Source organism: Neofelis nebulosa, chromosome 1 (genome assembly GCF_028018385.1).
Source record: "Neofelis nebulosa isolate mNeoNeb1 chromosome 1, mNeoNeb1.pri, whole genome shotgun sequence".
NCBI lineage: Eukaryota > Metazoa > Chordata > Mammalia > Carnivora > Felidae > Neofelis > Neofelis nebulosa.
In genome coordinates, this window is record NC_080782.1 from 216,156,943 (window position 1) to 216,179,113 (window position 22,171).

Below are 22,171 nucleotides of genomic sequence, written 5' to 3' on the forward strand. Positions count from 1 at the left end.
AATTTCTCCTTAATGGTCTTTATTTTTTTTTTCCTTACCCCTACACATTATGTTAAGTGTATTTTTTAAATGTTAAGGTCTGTTGCTGGTGCTACTAAAGAAATAGACTTTTATATACTGAACTTCATCCAGCAACCTGTTGAACTCTTACTAATTCTGATATTTGTCTCTATATTTTATGGAGTTTTCTATGATTAATTTCAACCACAAATAACAAAATTTTGTTCCTGCCTTCACAATCTTTACAATTATTATTTCTTCTTCCTTATGAGTACTATTTCTGAAATGTTTACTACAACATTGCACCTACACGGTCATAGTAGGTATCCTTGTCCTGCTACTCTTTTTAAAGGAAAGGTTTTGTGGGGCGCCTGGGTGGCGCAGTCGGTTAAGCGTCCGACTTCAGCCAGGTCACGATCTCACGGTCTGTGAGTTCGAGCCCCGCGTCAGGCTCTGGGCTGATGGCTCGGAGCCTGGAGCCTGTTTCCGATTCTGTGTCTCCCTCTCTCTCTCTGCCCCTCCCCCGTTCATGCTCTGTCTCTCTCTGTCCCAAAAAATAAAATAAACGTTGAAAAAAAATAAAGGAAAGGTTTTGTGCTTAGCATTGAATTTACTGTTGTTTCATGTCTGATGTTTGGTATTTCAGATATACTTTATCAGGTTAAAGAAATTCATGTCTATCTCTAGTTCCCTTAATAGCATTTTATCAAATGATTTTATATCTTTAATACTACATCTGTTAATTTAGCAAAATAAACTCACTATTTCTCTAATGCTGAACTTTGCTTTTCTGATGTAAACCCAGCTTGATGATACATTAGCTTTTTGATGGATTCCTGAATTCAATTGCTAACATTTTAATTTTTTTTCTTAATGTTTATTTATTTTTGAGAGAGAAAAAGAGAGCATAAGCGGGGAAGAGACAGAGAGAGGGAGACACAGAATCCGAAGTAGGCTCCAGGCTCTGAACTGTCAGTACAAAGCCCAAAGTGGGGCTCAAACTCAAGGACCATGAGATCGTGACCTGAGCTGAAGTCGGATGCTTTACTGACTGAGCCACCCAGGTGCCCCTCAAGTGCTAACATTTTAGATGCTACTTTTGCATCTATCCTCATGAATATACTTAGCCTATAGAGTTTCTTTCTCATACTCTCATCAAGACTTTGCTAGAATAGCAATGAGGTTCCGTTGCAAATAACAGAAACCACTCTAATTCTTTTAAGCAGAAAAAGGATTAGGTCCTTACAAATTTGTTAGGAGTGTCGAACTGGTTTTAGGCTGAGACTCCAAGAGACTTCTAGAGAAATCTTGCACATGTGGTCCACCAAGTTAACGGTTATCTCTGTTACAATTAAACACACACACACACACACACACAGGCATGATGGTTAAGTTTTATGTGTCAACTTGGCTAGGGTCTGGTGACCAGTTGACTGGTCAAACAGTGGTTGAGATATTGCTGTGAAGTTGTTTTGTATACACAATTAACATCTATAATCTGCTGACTTTAAGTAAAGGAGATTACCCTCAATAATATGGGTGAGCCTCACTCAATCAGTTGAAGGCCTTCAGAGCAGAAACTGAGGTTTTCCAGAGAAGAAGTGTGCCTCAACACTGTAACATGTGTATCCTGCCTAAGTTTCCAGCATGCCAAGACTGCCCTAAAGACTTCATACCCAAGAGTACAATATTAGCTTCTGAGATTCCAGCCTACTGGCCTGCCCTACAAGTTTTGGATTTGCCAGCCTCTGACAATCACATGAGCCAATTTCTACGAAAAAAAGATATACATACCTTTATGTGTGTGTGTGTATGTGTGTGTGTGTGTGTGTATACATATATATATGTGTGTATATATATATATATATGCATATATATATTCTGTATAACACATATAAATGTCTGTAAATGTATATTATGTCATATATATTATATGAATATATATACATATTACATGTATGTGTGTGTACACACACATATACATACCTACATATATGTATACACATATATATACACACACACACATATGTGTATATAGGAATACAAAATGGTACAGCCACCTTAGAAGACAGTTTGCAGTTTCTTGCTAAACTAAACATACTCTTACCATAAAACACAGCAATTGCATTCCTTGGTATTTCCCCAAAGAAGTTGAAAACTTACGCCCATACAAAAACCTGCACACAGATATTTATAGCAGCTTTATTCATAGTTGCCCAAACTTGGAATCAACCAAGATGTTCTTCAGTAGGTGAATGGATAAGTAAACTGTGGTGGTTCATCCAGGCAATGGAATACTACTCAGTGCTAAAAAGAAACGAGTTATCAAGCCATTAAAAGACATGGAGGATTTCTGCATTCTTTGGGTAAACACCTAGTAGTACAATGGATGGATCATAGGGTAGTTCTATTTTTAACCTTTTGAGAAACCTCCATGCTGCACCTCAATGTCTGTAGCAGAATTATCTATAATAGCCACATTATGGAAACAGCCCAAGAGTCCATCAATTGATGAATGGATAAGAAGATGTGATATATTTATACAGTGGAATACTACTAATCCATAAAAGAGAATGAAATCTTGCCATTTGCAATGACATGGATGGAGCTAGAGAGTATAATGCAGAGGGAAACAAATCAGTCAGAGAAAGACAAATACATATGATTTTACTTATATGTGGATTTAAAAAACAAAACAAATGAGCAAAGGGTAAAATAAAAGAGAGAGAGGCAAACCAAGAAACAGACTCTTAACTATAGAGAACAAACTGGTGGTTACCAGAAGGGAAGTGGGTGAGGGGATGGGTTAAATAGGTGATGAGGGCTAAGAAGTGTACTTGTTGAGTGGGAGCCAAGGTGGTGGAACAGCATGGAAGGTTTTTTTTGCATCTCTCATCCATGAAATACAGCCAGATCAACACTAAACCATCCTGCACACCTAGATAACTGATTTGAGGATTAACACAACAATCGGCACAACCTAAACCAGAGAACTCAGCAGGTACTCAGTGTGGAGAAGTGAACTGGGGGAAACAGAAGCATCAGAGAGAGGGAGCTGTTTTTGCTTGCAGAGAGAGGATGGAGATGGGGGGAGAGTACAGGAAAGCTTCCCCCCTGCCTGAAAGCTGGAGAGAAAAGAAAGAGTATACAAGGGACTGAACCTAAAAGGAAGAAAGGAGAAAGCAGAGGGTTTAAATTCCATTAAGACTCTATAAACAGGCGCCTGGGTGGCTCCATTGGTTGGGCATCCAACTTCAGCCCAGGTCATGATCTCACAGTTCGTGGGTTTGAGCCCTGTGTGGGGATCTGTGCTGACAGCTCAGAGCCTGGAGCCTGCTTTGAATTCTGTGTCTGCCTCTGTCTCTGTTCCTTCCCTACTCACACTCTGTCACTCTCTCTCAAAAATAAACATTGAAAAATTTTTTCAAGTCTGAAACTCTGCAGCTTGATACTGGGCAGAGCTCTGGTGGGAAGGGCAAATCCCCAGGAGCAGAGAGCGAGGACCAAGGGGTCCTCAGGCTACAGGGGGAGAGGCAGTTCCCTTGCTGGGAGGATATTTGGTAGAGGCTGTGCAGCCACCCCACAGGCAAAGGTCCCAGCAGACCCTGGAGAACAACCACATTCGCTGGTACTGGAAAAAGGACATTAAGCAGGAAGCCTGGTGTCCGATATATGTTGTGATTTACCATAATCCCTGAAACGATGCTGCTACATGAGAGCGGAAATTTTTCTGGGCCAGGCTGGCACCCAGCCACAGTCTCTGAGCATCGTCAGTAGCACAGTCCTACGAATGTTCCTGGGTTCGGCCAGCACTGACCATTGCTCAGTGAGACTCTCCCCAGTCAGTGCTCACTGACCATTGTTCAGTGAGACTCTCCCCAGAGGGCCTGAGTGGGTCAAAGCCTCAGTCCCTCAGAAGTGAGGGACTAGGAAAAAAATCCCAGCCACATCTGAGATAAAATTCAGGAGGGAGGTGCCATCTTGCAACCTGATGGCTTGGTCACAGACAATGTAAAAGCAGGGAGTGAATGGAAGCCAGAGACAAAGGAGGGGTGTGCGATTGCTGGTTGGGGAGAACCGAGTTCCCAAACTAGAGACTGGGTAGCTGGGTGACACCATTTTCATCCCTCCCATGCATGCACATTCACACCTACACGCACCACAACAATCCACCTCAGTAAGCTAAGCAGGGCCACCTAGTGGAGAAGGGAGCTGTTACACTAAGCCCCGCCCATCTGGGGCAACCTCGCTCTACAGGAACACTACATGTCTCTCTGCCTGCTTAGTTTACAGACTATAAAATGCTGCACAGACGTCTGGGGGAAATTGATGTAATTTCAATCATATTTCAGTCTGTTCGCTAGTCCATCTATTCAATTTTTTTTTTCTTATTCTTAAATATAGAAAGAGAAAAAAATTATTTTTATTTCCCATTTTTATTAAAAAGATTTTTAAGGGGCGCCTGGGTGGCTCAGTCGATTAAGCAGCCGACTTCGGCTCAGGTCATGATCTCGCAGTTCGTGAGTTCGGGCCCCGCGTCAGGCTCTGTGCTGACTGTTCAGAGCCTGGAGCCTGTTTCAGATTCTGTGTCTCCCTCTCTCTGACCCTCCCCTGTTCATGCTCTGTCTCTCCCTGTCTCAAAAATAAATAAAACGTTAAAAAAAATTAAAAAAAAATAAAAAGATTTTTAATAATTTTCTACTATATCTTCACATTTTTGTAAATTTTTTACTTCTATTTCACTTTCATCATTTCATTTTATTCTATTTTATTGTATACATTTTTTCAAATTTTCAAACATTTTCCTTTTTCTCTTTTGTATCTTTTTCTCATTTTTTCTTTTTTTTTCTTGTATCTTTCCCTTTTTTCTCCAATCTATCAAGCTCCTCTCAACCACCAAACCAAAATGCACCTAGGATCTAGCATCATTTATTTGATTTTTTTGTTTTTAATTTTTTTTTAATTTTTTTACCTTATTAATCCCTTTTCATCCTTCAAAAATATGAAATGAAGGAATTGACCCCAAAAGAAAGAACAGGAAGAGATGACAGCCAGGGACTTAAGACAAATACAAGCAAGATGTCTGAACCAGAATTTGGAATCACAATAATAAGAATACTAGCTGGGGTTGAAAACAGATCAGAATCCCTTTCTGTGGAGATAAAAGAAGTAAAAGCTAATCAAGATGAATAAAACATGCTATAACTGAGCTGCAATCTCCATGGATGCTGCAGTGACAAGGATGGATAGGGCAGAGCAGCGAATAAGTGATAGGACAAACTCATGGAGAACAATAAAGCAGAAAAAAAGAGGGAGACTAAGGCAAAACAGCATGGTTTAAGAATTAGAGAAATCAGTGACATTAAAAAGGAACAACATCAGAATCATAGGGGCCCCAGAATATGAAGAGAGAGAAAAAGGGGTAAAAGGGTTATGAGGGAAAATCACAGAGGAAAACTTTCCTAACCTGGGGAAAGACACGGACATCAAAATCCAGGAAGCACAGGGGACTCCCATTAATTCCAACAAAAACCAAACATCAACAAGGCATATCACTTCCAAATTCACAAAATACTCAGTCAAGGAAAGAATCATGAGAGCAGCAAGGGAAAAACAGTCTTTAACCTACAAGGGAAGACAGATCAGGTTCAGAGCAGGCCTATCCACGGAAACCTGGCAGGCCAGAAAGGAGTGGCAGGATATATTCAATGTGCTGAATCAGAAAAATATGCAGCCAAGATTTCTTTACCCAGCAAGGCTGTCATTCAAAATAGAAGGAGAGATTTAAAGTTTCCCAAACAAAAATTAAAGGAGTTCGTGACCACTAAACCGCTAACCCTGCAAGAAATTTTAAGGGGGACTCTCTGAGGGGAGAAAACACACACACACACACACACACAGACCAAAACCTACAAAGACTAGAAAGGACCAGAGACCACCACCAGAAACTCCCAACTCGACAGGAGACATAATGGCAATAAATTCATATCTTTAAGTACTCACCCTAAACATCAATGGACTAAATGATCCAATCAAAAAACGTATGGAAACAGAATGGATAAGAAAACAAGATCCATCTATATGCTGTTGAGACCCACTTTAGACCTAAAGACACCTTCAGATTGGAAGTAAAGGGATGGAGAACCATCTATCACGCTAGTGGCCACCAAAAGGAAGCTGGAGTAGCCATACTTGTATCAGACAATCTAGACTTTCAAGTAAAGACTGTAACAAGAGATAAAGAAGGGCATTATATCATAATTAAGGGGTCTATCCACCAAGAAGACCTAACAATGGTAAACATTTATGCTCCAAATGTGGCAGTCCCAAATTAATTAATCACAAACATAAAGAAACTCATTAATAATACCATCATAGTAGGGGACTTCTCATTAATAATACCATCATAGTAGGGGACTTCGACACCCCACTTACAGCAATGGGCAGATCACCTAAACAGAAACAGTGGCTTTGAATGACACACTGGACAGGATGGACTTAACAGATATATTCAGAACATTTCAACTAAAGCAGCAGAATACACATTCTTCTCCAGTGCCTTTAGAACATTCTCCAGAATAGATCACATACTGGGACACAAAGCAGCCCTCAGCGAGTACAAAAAGATCAAGATCATACCATGCATATTTCCAGACCACAATGCTATGAAATTCGAAATCAACCACAAGACTAAAGACCATCCTACTAAAGAATGAGTGGTCTAACCAAGAAGTTAAAAATGAAATTAAAAAGCACATGGAAGCCAATGAAAATGGTAAGACCATAGCCCCAAACCTCTGGGACGCAGTAAAGGTGGTCATAAGAGGGAAGTATATAGCAATCTGGGCCTTCCTAAAGAAGGAAGAAAGGTCTCAGATACACAACCTAACCTTATACCTTAAAGAGCTGGAAAAAGAACAGCAAACAAACCCCAAACCAGCAGAAGACAGGAAATAATAAAGATTAAAGCAGAAATCAATGTATCGAAACCAAAAAAAACCCAAAAAAACAGTAGAAGAAATCAAGAAATCAGAAGCTGGCTCTTTGAAAGAATGAACAAAATTGATAAACCCCTAGCCAGTTTGATCAAAAAGAAAAGGGAAGGACCCTAATAAACAAAAGTAAGATTTAAAGAGGAGAGATCACAACGAACACAGCAGAAATACAACAATAACAAGAGAATATTACAAGCAATTATACACCAATAAAATGGGCAATCTGGAAGAAATGGACAAATTCCTAGAAACATATACACTACCAAAACAGGAAGAAATAGAAAATTTGAACAGACCCATAACCAGTGAGGAAATCGAATTAGTAATCAAAAATCTCTCAAAAAACAAGAGTTCAGGGACAGATGTCTTTCCACAGGAATTTTACCAACCATTTAAAGAAGAGTTAACGCCTATTCTCTTGAAGCTGTTCCAAAAAATAGAAATGGAAGGAAAACTTCCAAACTCTATGAAGCATTATCTTGATTCCAAAACCAGACAAAGACCCCACTAAAAAAGAGAACTATAGACCAATTTTCCTGATGAACACAGATGCAAAACTCCTCAACAAATACTAGCCAACCGGATCCAACAATACATTAAAAAAGTTATTCGCCATGACCAAGTGGAATTTATACCTGCGATGCAGGGAGGTTAAATATCTGCAAAACAATCAATGTGATACATCACATCAATGAAAGAAAGGACAAGAACCACATGATCCTCTCAATAGATGCAGAAAAAGCATTTGACAAAATACAGAATTCTTTCTTGATACAAATCCTCAAGAAAGTAGGGATAGAAGGATCATACCTTGAGATCATAAAAGCCAAATATGGAAGACCCACTGCTAATACCATCCTCAATGGGGAAAAACTGAGAGCTTTCCCCCTAAGGTCAGGAGACAAGAAAGGGATGCCCACTCTCGCCACTGTTATTCAACATAGTATTGGAAACCTTAGCCTCAGCAATCAGACAACACAAAGAAATAAAAGGTATCCAAATCAGCCAGAAGGAGGTCAAACTTTCACTCTTCGCAGATGACATGATACTCAATATGGAAAACCCAAAAGATTTCACAAAAAAACTGCTAGAACTGATCCATGAATTCAGCAAAGTTGCAGGATATAAAATCAATGCACAGAAATTGGTTGTATTCCTACACACCAATAATGAAGCAATAGAAAAAGAAATCAAGGAATCTCATTTACAATTGCAGCAAAAGTCACAAAATACCTAGGAATAAATCTAATCAAAGAGGTGAAAAATCTATACACTGAAAACCATAGAAAGCTTATGAAAGAAATTGAAGAAGACAAAAAAACTGAAAAATATTCCATGCTCTGGGATAGGAAGAACAAATATTGTTAAAATGTCAATACTACCCAAAGCAATCTACATATTTAATGCAATCCCTATCAAAATAACACTAGTATTCTTCACAGAGCTAGGACAAACAATACTAAAATTTGTATGGAACCAGAAAAGACCCTGAATAGCTAAAGTAATCTTGAAAAAGCAAACCAAAGTTGGAGACATCACAATCCCAGACTTCAAGCTGTATTATAAAGCTGTAATCATCAAGACAGTATGGTACTAGCACAAAAACAAACAGATCAATGGAACAGAATAGAGATCCCAGAAATGGACCCACAAATGTATGGCCAACTCATCTTTGACAAAGCAGGAAAGAATATCCAATGGAATAAAGACAGTCTCTTCAGCAAGTGGTGCTGGGAAAACTGGACAGCAACATACAGAAAAATGAACCTGGGCCACTTTCTTACACCATACACAAAAATAAACTCAAAATGGATGAAAGACCTAAATGTAAGATAGGAAGCCATGAAAATCCTCGAGGAGAAAGCAGGCAAAAACCTCTTTGATCTTGCCCTCAGCAACTTCGTACTCAACACGTCTCCAGAGGCAAGGGAAACAAAAGCAAAAATGAAACTACTGGGACCTCATCAAAAAAAAAAAGCTCTGCACAGTGAAGGAAACAATCAGCAAAACTAAAAGGCAACTGACGGAATGGGAAAAGATATTTGCCAACAACGTATGAGATAAAGGGTTAGTATCCAAAATCTATAAAAAACTTATCAAACTCAACACCAAAAAAACAAATAATCCAGGGAAGAAATGGGCAAAAGACATGAATAGACACTTCTCCAAAGAAGACATCCAGATGGCCAACCGACACATGAGAAAATGCTCAACATCACTCATCATCAGGGAAATACAAATCAAAACCATAATGAGATACCACCTCACACCTGTCAGAATGGCTAGCATTCTCAGGCAATGACAGATGTTGGTGACAATGCAGAAAAAGAGGATCTCTTTGGCACTGCGGGTGGGAATGCAAACTGGTGAAGCCACTCTGGAAAACAGTATGGAGGTTCCTCAAAAAATTAAAAATAAAACTATCCTATGACCCAGAAATTGCACTACTACTAAGTATTTATCTAAGGGATACAGGTATACTGTATCCTGGGGTACATGTACCTGGGGCACATGTACCCCAATGTTTATAGCAGCACTATCAACAATAGCTAAAGTATGGAAAGAGCCCAAATGTCCATCAATGGATGAATGGATAAGGAAGATGTGGTGTGTGTATGTATATGTATATGTATGTATACACATACATATACATATACACACACATACATACAACAAAGGATGTAAATTTAAAAATATTTTAAAAAAGAAAAAAAGAAGTAAACTTGTTGTGATATGCACCACGTGTTATATGGAAGTGTTGAATCACTACATTCCACACATGAAACTAATATTACACTGTATATTAAATAACTGGAATTTAAATACAAACTTTAAAAAAAGAAAAAGCAATACAGCTTCTAACAGACTCTCCATTTGGGGATACTCACCCTTGAAACATTCATGCAATGTAAGACTCTATGAAATTATCGTATTAATATTTAATTATAGACATATTTGTTCATTGACACAAAAAAGATGTGGAGGAGTCTTAAATGCAGATTACTAATCAAATGTAGCTAATCTGAAAAGGCTACATACCGTGTGATTTCAACTATATGACATTCTGGGAAAGTCTTACTATGGAGACAGTAAAATGATCAGTGGTTGCCAGAAGTAGGAGTAGACAGAGATGAATGGGCAGAGCACAGAGGATTTTTAGGGCAATACTCTATATGAAATATACTCTATATGATACTATAATGATGGATACTTATCATTATATACTTGTCCAAACCCACAGAATGCATAACACCAAGAGTGAACTCCAATGTGAACTATGGACTTGAAGTGATTATGATGTGTCCGTATACTTTCACTGATGGTAACAAATGTGCCACTCTGGATGGGGGTGTTGACAATGGGGGAGACCATGCATAGGAGGGAGGGTATATATGGGAAATCTCTATACTTTCTTCTCAATTTTGCTGTGCATTTAGAAGTGCTCTGAAAAAATTAAGTCTTTAAAAAAAAGAAGTCATAGACTCACTAATCAGGGCATGAGACTGAATTTTTGTCACAGAAAGGAAAGCCGTGCGTCTTATCAAAATGAAGATATGTGGTGAGAACCAGTTGTATGAACTTGGATAAGACACTTATCCTCTCTAATCCTCCGTTTCCTACAACTTAAAATGAGGCTAATTATATCTAAGTCACAAGAATTAATTACGTCTAAGCCTCGTGCATGTGTTTTAGTAGGAACCTTATAAAGTGAACTGAACTCGATTAAATTAAGGTGAAGTTATTTTCAGCAGATAGAGCGCCACCGAGTCATCCTGGCTGGCGTGCTATGTTATCTCTGTGTGTACAAGGTCATGGGGAAAGGCTGCTTGTATTTCTAGGGGACATGCTGTGCACAGACCACCTCTGATTGGATCCCCTCCGTGTCAAGATCAGCCACTGTCAGATGCCTCGCACAACTGCTGTCTGATCAGAAAAATCTAGTTCTAAATACAGACTCCCTCAGAGCCTTGTCATCCAGTCAGTAATATTCCCTCCTCCACTGCACAGTGCAAAACCGTCAGCCCTACCACACCTCCTCCATAGGGCCACCTGACATCTGGAGCATCCAGACAAAAGGAGATTCTAGCCTATCAAGCATTTCCAAGACAGAAATTCTTAGTGGCTGTATAAAAACAAAAACAAAAAACAGGAAAAAACAGAAACTAAAGATAACACATGAGAAACTGGTTTGTGCACCCCCACCACACACACACACACACACACACACACACACACACACACACACACAACCTTTAAGCCTTCGGGATCACGTTCTCAGCTGCAAAGCCTGTTTCTGAACTGGGCACTTTCTCCAATGTTGATCAGAGGCAGATAGCATGCCTTCTATCCTGCATATGCCAAGGGCAATGTCAGCACTCAACAAAAAAGAAAAATAATGATAAAAACGTGAGGCTAACATCTCGTGCAACCTTTTGCCAACTCCTGCTTTTGAAATTCTAAATTGCATGCTAAACCATATTGGCTCTACATACCTTACCGACTAGTGGCTTCTCTCTTGGGAAATGACTCAATCATACATTTGTCGTTCTGGGGATGGCTGAGTTTTCTAAAAGCCCTCTGTCCTCACAAGCCTACACGCTTTTTGATGAAGGAAAATCTTGTGAAAAGCAGAACATTCAAGAGTCATTAGTAGTCACACTCATAGGCTTTCATACTTACCCACAACCCTCCAAACAGGCCTCCCTGTGGTTACTAATTTTTTCCTCTTGCTGAGACTTCCCAGCATGCCCTAGGATTATCAAGTAAAGCCAAATATTAAGAGGAAAATCTTGAAAATCCTTCAGTGCCTGGGGTGGAATCAAATCAGACAAGCTCTCCACTCTGGCACCGGCCAGCTGAGCTACAAACACTGACCCAGCCCATGCTGAGAAGACTCATCATGAGTAGAAACCCATAATGTTGCCAGAATACGTTGTAGACTCACAAATGGGGGGAAATGAAGTATATAAAACAGTGGGAAAGTTTGCAGAAATAACAGTTAATATTTATTTCAGGCATTCATCTGTCCATGGCAAGGTTGAAATCTTTTTTTTTTTCCTCAGCATTTCTCTCTACCCTCAAGGCCTAATATTGGATAAAGATTCTGAATTCCTTAATCATAGCAGCTACACACCATGTCTCAATTTGCAGCTAAATGTAGCCTTTGCCAAAGTGAGCACTGGACCCAAAACACAGCGGACATTAAAAATGAGAAAAAAAAAATGAGCTGGAGACAAAAACATGGAAGCCCATATTCCTGGTCAAATGAATTTTATTATGCCACGTTTTAGTGTCTTCTTTATGTATTCTACTTGGTTGCTCCGATTGTGAAGATTACAAAATAAAAATTAAGTGGCTGTGTAATATCTGACTTGTCAGTTTTTCCACCTGGCATTTCTTTCTTTTGCAGCATTAACTCTGTCTCAAGGTGAGGGTGCATGAAATATGGAAAGCCACCTGTCTCGTTTAGTGGAATGGGGAGGGAAGTGGGCTGGAAGTCAGGGAGGCTGGTTTCTAAGCCCGCTGCTACTTTTTGCTACGTGTCCTTAAGCAAATCCCTAGCATTCCCTGGGCCTTACCTGTGCTTAGGCTTTTACAGGAAATGCCATTCTCAGTAAAGAAAGCATTACCTCTAAGACTGTTGTCTCTGATGGAAGAATCTCTGAGCACAGAAGGGCATTTCTGCCAAAAATCCAAGTCTGGACATTCTGAATAACCAGCGTCTATCAAATAAAAATGGTGTTCTTGGGAAAAGCTGCTGGTTCGGCTCACAACTCAACTATGCAAAGTGCTTTTTGGTTTTGTTGTTGGTTTGTTTGTTTTTTGTACTTTTGTATGTAACAGGAGGACTTTTTTGTACTCCCATGTCATCACACACAATGCAGGGAAAAGACATGCAGTGAAGAATTAAGATTTAACAAAATAAATAATTTGGCTGCTTCACCAAGGTCATTCTTAAATGAAACTCTTTCTTTGTTGTTTTCTGCCAATGCAAGTGGATGAAGAACACAGTGTCTCCTGGTGCAGCACAGCCTTGATCCGTGCTAAGACGTCAGCAGTTTCACCTACCCGTGCTTTTGTACTATCACTGCGAATGTCAGCACAGCGAAAGAAGCAAAACTGAAGGTCGGTTTGACCTCCCAGACCCCACGGAAGAGACTCCGGATTAACCAAGCACCCATGGACAATACTCTGATGTCCACTGAGTACATATGTTAATATAAAGACACGACACCAGCATAATTGCCTTCGGGACAGAGCAGACAGAAACAAGGGGGGCTTGGCTTAGAGCTGTATCACTCTAATCTCTGCCTGTTTCCATCTACACATCACATTCTCTCTGTGTATCTGTTTGTGTAACCTCTCCTCTGATAAAAATACCAATCATTAGATTTAGGGCTCACCCTCATCCAGTAGGACCTCATCTAAACTCAGCCACATCAGCAAAGTTCCTGTTTCCAAATAACATCACATTCATAAGTACTGGGGGTTAGGACTGAACATATCTTTTTGGGGGGGGGACCCAAAACCAGGGGCATGAATCGCTATTAATTATCATCATCATGTAGTGTAATGGGTTTGTGTCCCTTAAACCCACATTACTGCATAATAATAATGAATTAACTGCAACTGATGCTCCTCATGGCAACGTGGATAAATCAAGCTTTTGAGCTTCAAACAGCTGGAAATATTGGGCAAGAAATTTGGGCAAGAAACAGTTTAACTGAGGTATAATTGATATGCGATAAACCACACATATTTACAGTGTACAAATTTACACTGTACATATTTACACAGGCTCCAGACAGGTATGCGGGGTGCCTTTGGAAAGCCCCAGGGCACAGTGGCCAGGGTCCACATTGGCCAAGTCATCATGTCCATCCGTACCAAGTTGCAGAACAAGGAGCATGTGATTGAGGCCCTACGTAGGGCCAAGTTCAAGTTCCCTGGCCGCCAGAAGATCCACATTTCCAAGAAGTGGGGCTTTACTAAGTTTAACGCGGACGAATTTGAAGACATGGTGGCTGAAAAGCGGCTCATCCCAGATGGCTGTGGGGTCAAATACATCCCTAATCGTGGCCCCTTGGACAAATGGCGGGCTCTGCACTCATGAGAACCTCAGCACTGCCCTTCCCCATTCATGCCCACCAATAAATCCTGCTTCCTGTCTAAAAAAAAAAAAAAAAAAAAAAAAAATACACATACATATATGTAAATATGTACAAAGTATTGACATATGTATATTCCCATGAAACTATAACCACAATCAAGATAATATACATACCCATCACCCTCAAAAGTTCCCATGTGCTCCTGTGTAACCTTTTCTTCTTGCCCTTCTCCACCCCCACCTCATGTCCCCAGGCAACCACTGATCTGCTTTTTGTCACCATCATTAGTTTCCTTTTTATAGAGTTCTATATAACAGACTCACGAAGTATGTACTCTTTTTTTTGTATGGCTTCTCTCACTCAGCATAATTATTTGTGATTCATCCATCCTGCCACACGTATCGGTGATTCCTTCCTTTTAATTGTTAAACAGTATTCCATTATATGGATGTACCACATTTGTTTATCTATTGGCCTAATAGTAGAAAGTTGGATTGCTTATTCATTTGGCATAAATAATGCCAAGAAAAAGAGTTTTAAATCTTCAAAATACAAGTAATTTCCTTTTTTACAATATGCTATATATTTTATTTATTTATGAATCTAACAAAGTTTTTGTTGCTTATAAATAAAACTAAGCTTTTGTGGTTTCCAAGAAGGCTGGATTCCACTGGTATAGACGGTGGAAAGTCTTGCAAAGAAAAATGCATGATAAATCAAGAGTCAAAGAAACACAATTTTCTACTTAGTAATCCTACTCTTAAGAACTTAGCCTATGGGTGCCTGAGTGGCTTAGCAGGTTAAGCATCCAACTCTTGATTTTGGCTCAGGTCATGATCTCATAGTTTCTGAGTTCTAGCCCTGTATCAGGTTCTACACTGACAGCACAGAGCCTGCTTAAGATATTCTCTCTCTCTCTCTCTCAAAATAAATAAAGTTAAAAAATAATCGATTAAAAAAAAAAGAAGAAGAGGTAAGCTCATAAAGGTATGTTCTTCAGACCTGTAGAGAATAGCAAAACTTCAGAAATGGTCTAAACATATAATGAATAAACATTGAAACAACAGGAGAATGTGATTCAAATATAGTATCTTTTCAAAAAAGCATAAAATTATATCTAGATTATGACTGTAACCATATAAAATTCATATATGTTTGTGGATGAGGGAACTCAAAAAATATTACTGTTATAGTTCCATAATGTTGAATTTTTTTTTACTGTCTTTATTTTTGTCATAAAACTTATATGATAATAAAGTTGGCTGCTCTTAAATCACTAAGCCCATAAGCTTCTTCTCCTTGCTGATAAGCAAGGGCTATGTGTATCCATCTGACCCATTCATCCTCTATCATCAGTGAAATAAAGGAGGATGTTGTTAGAGGCCCAGTCTAACCTGCCCCATTTGTATCGCTACACTCAAACAGAACCTGGAGGCTGGTATTAGAAAGTCTTTTATACTCTGGGAATCTTCTTTCAACTGAAAATTATGTCCTTATAAATGAGAAAAGATAGAAAATATCAAATGTGTCCCATCTGCCGGTGGGTGTGTGATTTGGTACAACTGCTTTGGACAACTACTTGGCGTTATCTAATAAAGAACATACCGCATACACCATGACCAAAAATCTCTCTGGTAGGTAGAAACACACAACAGAATCCCATATGACAATGAGAATGAACAATCTACAATTGCATATATTCAAACGGCTGAATGCCACAAATGTTGACAGAAATAACCCAGATGCAAAAGTATATATACTCTACAATTCCATTTATGTAAGTGCAAAGCCAGGCAAAATTAATCTATGCTTTTAGGGAGCAGGATAATAGTTATCCTTGCAGGTAAAAGGGGAGATACTCCAAGGAGCATAAAGAGGCTTCTGGGGTGCTTATGATGTACTATTTATTGATCCAAATGCTGGTTATATGAGTGTGTTCGGTGTGTAGAAATTCATCAAGCTGTACACTTATATGTACTTTTCTGTAATGTATATTATGCTATAATAAAAGTTTTTCTGTAAAGTCAATAAGTATTACCAAAAGCATTAAGAGTGTTACCAGGAGCTTTCTTTTTTATGTAGATACTGAAAAGAGGGCCAGTTGGCAGAGTTAGGGTAGTGTTGTGAATTTACAATGAACTAGAAAATCAGGGTTATATAGCACAGCGTATCTGGGGAACTTTGTAACCAGCCAGGAATGGTTATTGCTAGTCACAGAGCCGAGAGCTCTCAATAAATTTTGTTCCCTCCATTGCCCACTGTCTGATGATTGGCCTCTTCTCCAACCACAAGAGGCAAGGAGGGAAGGGTATCAGCCTCTCAACTGGTTAAAAATCAGCTCCAGGAAGCAGAGGAGAAAATGTCTATCCACCTGAAGAAGTGTCATTTTCCTTTAGTCCTCACAAAATTGGGTTCTCGGGAAGTTTGTATGGGAGAAATAAAGCTGACCACACCTGAAACAGCTGATCAATTTCAGCCTCACTTAAACTAGGCCCAGCCACTTTCTGTTTTTCCTAATGTGATGCAGCAGGCAGTATGCAACACCTGCTATTCAGTGTTCTTGCCAAAAAAATGGAACATGGATCTAGTCAATCCTTTATATTCAAGCACCTAAAGGAAACACAGGGTAGAAAAAGGTATTAAATCACATTATAAGGATACAGGAAGCCAAATCTAGAAGATGGGAAATGCTACAAGGGAATTAACCTGGTTTCCTCAATAATAGAGGCATTAAAGGGAGAGAGGAAGGGAAAAGTTGTAAATTTAAAAGAGATTTATAAGCCGTATCATGAAAATGCAATGTCTGGCTCTGAATCCTCAAACAAACTGACCATTAAAAAAAAGACATTTTTGAGGAAATCAGGGGGATTTAACCATAAAGAACTATTGTAAATTTGGCTTTAAGTGATAATGGTTATTATGGTTATGTTTTTTTAAACACCTCCATTAGTGATTCATATTAAAGTATTTATCTGATAAAAATAACATAAAGCCTAGGTTTGCTTAAAAATATTCCAGCAAAAAATGAAAATATTTTAAAGTTAGGTGGAATATATGAAATAAAATAAAGCACCAATAATTGTTGAAGCCAGGTGATGGGCAGTGGGGATTCATCATGTTATTTTCTCCATCTTTTATTCTTTAAAATAAAGAATCCATCTTTAAAATAAAGAATAAAAGAACAAATTAGAACTCTGACAGTTGACCTGGAGCAATTTTCATGCTTTCTTGTTGAGTGAAAAGAGCGAGATGAAGTAAAGTACACATAACAATCATAATAAAGAACCCATTTTGGGGTTATTTACAAAACGATGACCTGTTCTGTAATATATATATACATATATATGTTATATAAATACAAACATATATAAACAAACACATATGTAAACACATACATGTATATAAACATATGTGTGTATATATAAACACACATATGTACGTTTACATGTGACTTCATAAGATGAGCACTGAGAATTATTTGAGCACAAGCTAGATTATAAACATGGACTAGCTGGGTGTAGAGGCTGATATGGGTTGGGAAAGAGTAGGAAAGGGCAGATAAAGAAAAATATTTCGCTTAAAAAAAGGCATGATGCTATGATCCAATGTATAGATTTATATGAAATGATATAAATGAAAGAGCGCGACCTGCTCACGTTTCTGAAGCTGTTGTCCTCGCACTGGGGCCTCATGGCCACCATAAAACTCCGAAAGCTGCATGTAAACTGGGCGAGAACAAACGAGGAGCTCCCGTAGCAGCGCGCAGTGAACTGAAGTGAAGCAAACAGAAGTGGGTGTGTGGTCAGGTGTTTGGGATGGGGCCTGGCTGGAAATCAATGCTTCAAAAATGCACTGAAACACTCACCACTGTGACACAGTCATGGATGGCAAGGAACCAAAAGGAAATGTCCGCTGAGCATACAGAAGAGAACGAACATCTTTTTCAAAGCAAGTGGCAGTCAGAACGTGCATCAGCACCAGGAAGCCGTGAGGCAGAGGGGTAGCACTGACCCAGGCATCGGAGGTCTATTGTTGACACCTTACCTTGGTTCGTACACACTGCATGACCTTGGAAAAGAAACTGGGCCTCTTGGCCTCACTTTCTACACATGGAAAAATGAGAATAAAAGTAACAGCTCACCTGCGATGATCTCATGAGATAATATACATCTACTTTATTTTTAAAAGTGCTGTACATTTGAAAGTGCCAAAAAAAAAAAAAAAAGATTGCTTGGCCCCAGCCACACACATACGTGCACACCTCACCGTTCACATAAACAACACCATATAGAAATGCACACCATATATACATAAGTGCTGTATATACATAAGTGTGACAGCAACATAACTCTCCTCCCAACTTTCAGATGGGAAAACCAAGGCTTAATGGCATTAAAAAGCTAAAGGTCATACAGTAACCCATTATGATGCCACTGGGATCTAGCAGATATATATATTAAGTTGTCTCATTAATAGCTATTAAATATTATTTCTGATCTGGAAAGGAATCTATAATCCTTGGCCTGAAAAACTTCTAAAACCAGCTGCTGTCGACTAAATTATGTCCACCCTCAAAATTCTACTGTTGAAGCCTTAACCTTCAATGTGATTGTATTTGGAGATAGAGCCTTTGGGAGGTAACTGGGTTTAGATGAGGTCATGAGGAGGGGGCCCTCATTATAGGAACAGTGTCTTTATGAGACGCCAGGGAGCTGACCTATTTCCTCTCTGCTATGTGAGGACACAATGAGAAAGCAGCCGTCTGCAAGCCAGAAAGAAAGCCCTCGCTGGAAATGGAACCCAGACTAACTTTGATCTTGGACTTGCCAGACTCCAGAACTATAAGAAAATAGAGGTCTGTTGTTTAAGCCACCTAGTCTATGGTACTTTAGTTATGGCAGCCCAAGAAGAAGTCTAAGACATCAGGTCAGGAGCCTCTAATCCAGGCTTTCACAATATTCTGAACGTACCCCCATCACAACACTGGTCACCTTGTATTGTCAGTGCCACTTTGAGCTGTGTGGCCTTGGGCAAGTTACTTAACATTTCCTCGCGTCTCTGCTTCCTCTTCCATACCATGGGCATAATAATGGAACCTAGCTCATAGGTCTTCTGTATTGTCACACTGTATTGTCATAACTAAGTGAGGTAATACATGAACTCACCTAGGACAGGATCTGGCAAATAGTAAACATTCAATAAGCAGAACAAGTTATAGCTGTTACCGTTGTTTTTGGTGCTACACCTGTCTACTTGGCTAAATTATAAACTCCATAAGGGTCTAGGGACTTTGATTACCTTGCTCACAACTGTCACCTTCAGAACACACACAGTAACTCAGCACATAAATGAGTATTTGCTAAATGAACAACCAAATGAGGAGAAAGAAGAGAATGATTCAGCGCGAGAGAAACCATCTTCAGGAAGTACATACTGCATCTATAAATAGAAACAAAGCTATTTTCTCAGAGATTTTAAGCCGAAATTTATAAGCTGCAATTTAATTGATTCAACACACAGCCAAAAAGATGAGGAAAGAACAGTATAATATTCTTGCACATAATAAAATATCCACCACAGAATGGTTGGGAGGCTCCCTCCTGAAGCCCATTAAAGCTGTCTGAACAACCACTGTGCAGGTTTTGGTTTTTCATTTAATTTTAATAAAATATTTTACTGGAGGAAGTTTGGGGTGTAATAGCAATGAAGTGTGTCTACTGCTTTAGGTGACCTTTCATTTCATTTCTGGACACCTGTGGAGATGAATATACTAATCTTAATGCCTGGGAGTTGAGGTTGCTAGTTACCCAAAAGCGAAATGTCACGTACAAAAACTTATTTTTTATTGTTTAATATCCAACTGTCTGGCCAGCAAATCACAATGACAAAAACAATAGCTATTTCAGGACAGGGCGCCACATGCATTATAGAAAATGCATCTCATTTGGAACTTTATTCCTATTCTTGATGAAAGATCAATGAAAATGTGAACTTTAAAATATTCCTCAGTGCTTCCTGAACAAGGGTGATTATGAGCCTTTAATTTTGTTTTGACTGAAATCGTAAAGCAAAGGCATGGATATATTGCAGAGCGGTAACCACACCATCTGCATAAACCATCCATATCTCTAGGCAAACTTTTTATAGCCTAAATAAGTCCAGAAGACAATGAGAGCAGTAAGTAACTTAGATTTAAAAGCGAGACGGTGATCTGTAGCTCAAGGAAGTCGGAACAGACAGAGAGACTGTTCATTCTATTACCAGGACTATGGTTGACAATTCTTCAACCTTATCACACATCTCAAAACATCAGAGCATTATTCCCACCTTGGACCAAACTTTCTGAAGGAATTCAGCAATATCGTCCTGTTCCTCTAAAGTACAAATAAGTTGCTCAAATGCATAACTTAGTCTCCCCAAAATGAGGGAAGAAAATGCTCTTCTGGTCCATTCTCAGTAGCCTTTGGGGATACTGCGAAGATGAAGCTACCCAGAGATTTCTAACACAACTTTGTTTTGGACAATATCCACGTGTCATCTCTGACAGACTCCCCCCCCACACACACACCAATCCTTATGAAAAAGGGTGAAAGAACATATTCATGAAATCCTTATGCACATTTGTTTGAGGAGGTTAAGTCACATTGGACGGGGACTCCATGAAGTTTATTTCTCCTCCTCTGAAAATCTATAGTGGCCATCATTGGTGGTTCCATGCATCAAACTTCTGAGTTAAGCTAATTAGACAAAGTTTTGACCATGCTGTTTACTTTCTTTATCAAAAGACCCTCCCTCGTTTGCATTTATTGGTTCAATGGTATAACCTTGAAGCTTTGACCGGACCACCTTCTCTTTTCTGAGGACACTTCACTCTTACCCTGGGTACTACCATTTAGCCATATGGCTTTAAATATTACCTATATCCTGATGATGCCCAAATGCTTATCTTCATCTCTGACTTCTGCTTGAGTTCCAGACTTTTATATCTAACTTCCCACTTGATTTGTCCATTAGGGATGAAGACTAGGAATCACAAATATAAGGAATCACAAACATGAAAAGAGAACTCTTGATTTCCATTTCACACTATTTCTCTTACAGAAGTCTGCTCACTTGCTCAAGCCCCAGATCCAGGATTCATCCTCGATTATTTCTTTCCTCCTCCATCAGCAATCCCTGACAGCCGGCCTCCAAAATAAACAGTAACTAAGCAAAAAACATAAACTGATACGGATTAACAAAGTGATAAGTGTCATTAAGACTATGAAATAAATGGACATGAGAGGAGGGAGTGAGAGCCTACTTTTGACAGGCAACAAGGAAAGCCTTTTTAGGAAGGTGGCAATTCTTCCATCTGGATGTCGAGATGGAGATGTCCATGCAAAGACCTAGGGACCAGCCATTCCAGGTAGAAGGAACAATGACACTAAGGCAAGAAGGAAGGCTGCTTTGACTAAGGGGAGTCGGGGTTTGGGGGCGGGGGCAGGAATGTACCATGAGCTCTGGTTGCAAAGAAAAATAGGAATCGACTCCTATGGGATATTTTCAGCCAAAATCAGGAGTTTGGAGTTTATCTAAATGCAATAGCAAGTCATCAGCAGACTTTAATCTGGAGAGAGACAAGATTTATTTCATTTTCAAAACATCACCCAAGATCCTTGGGCAACATAAACTGAAGTCATTTGCATCCTTCCATCGCCATTACCACCACAAACAGATACTACTGATTCCTGTTGAAAACACAGCAATGCTACGTAAAAGCATTGAGCAATTGTATAGAATACATTATCAACTCAGATGAAGAAGGGAAGTGGGGAGAACAGGAAAGGAGAGAGCAAGGAGGAGAGGGAAACCCAGGAAAAAGAACCCGAAACCAGACTGGTAATTCTGACAACTGATGAAAGAAGAGCCCACAGGAGCACGGGTCTGCACAGTCCACCAGGAAGCTAAAGGCAGAGGCTTTACCTTGCACTGGGAAAAGGAGATAATGCCCTGGGGGCGGTGTGAGGCAGGAAGCTGAAAAAATAAGAATCCTGCACAGAGTAAAGTTCTGGAAAGGACTTC

General features: G+C 39.4%; 1 protein-coding gene across 1 annotated transcript in view; it reads left to right on the forward strand.

Moving 5' to 3' along the window:
* LOC131492807 (large ribosomal subunit protein uL16-like) overlaps positions 1-14,163 on the forward strand; it is a 29,968-nt gene extending 15,805 nt beyond the window's left edge. The window contains exon 2 of the mRNA XM_058696650.1: positions 13,794-14,163. Coding sequence (XP_058552633.1) covers positions 13,794-14,109 — 316 coding nt within the window. The 3' untranslated portion in view covers positions 14,110-14,163. The remainder of the gene's footprint in view (positions 1-13,793) is intronic.
* The last annotated feature ends 8,008 nt before the right edge of the window (positions 14,164-22,171 follow it).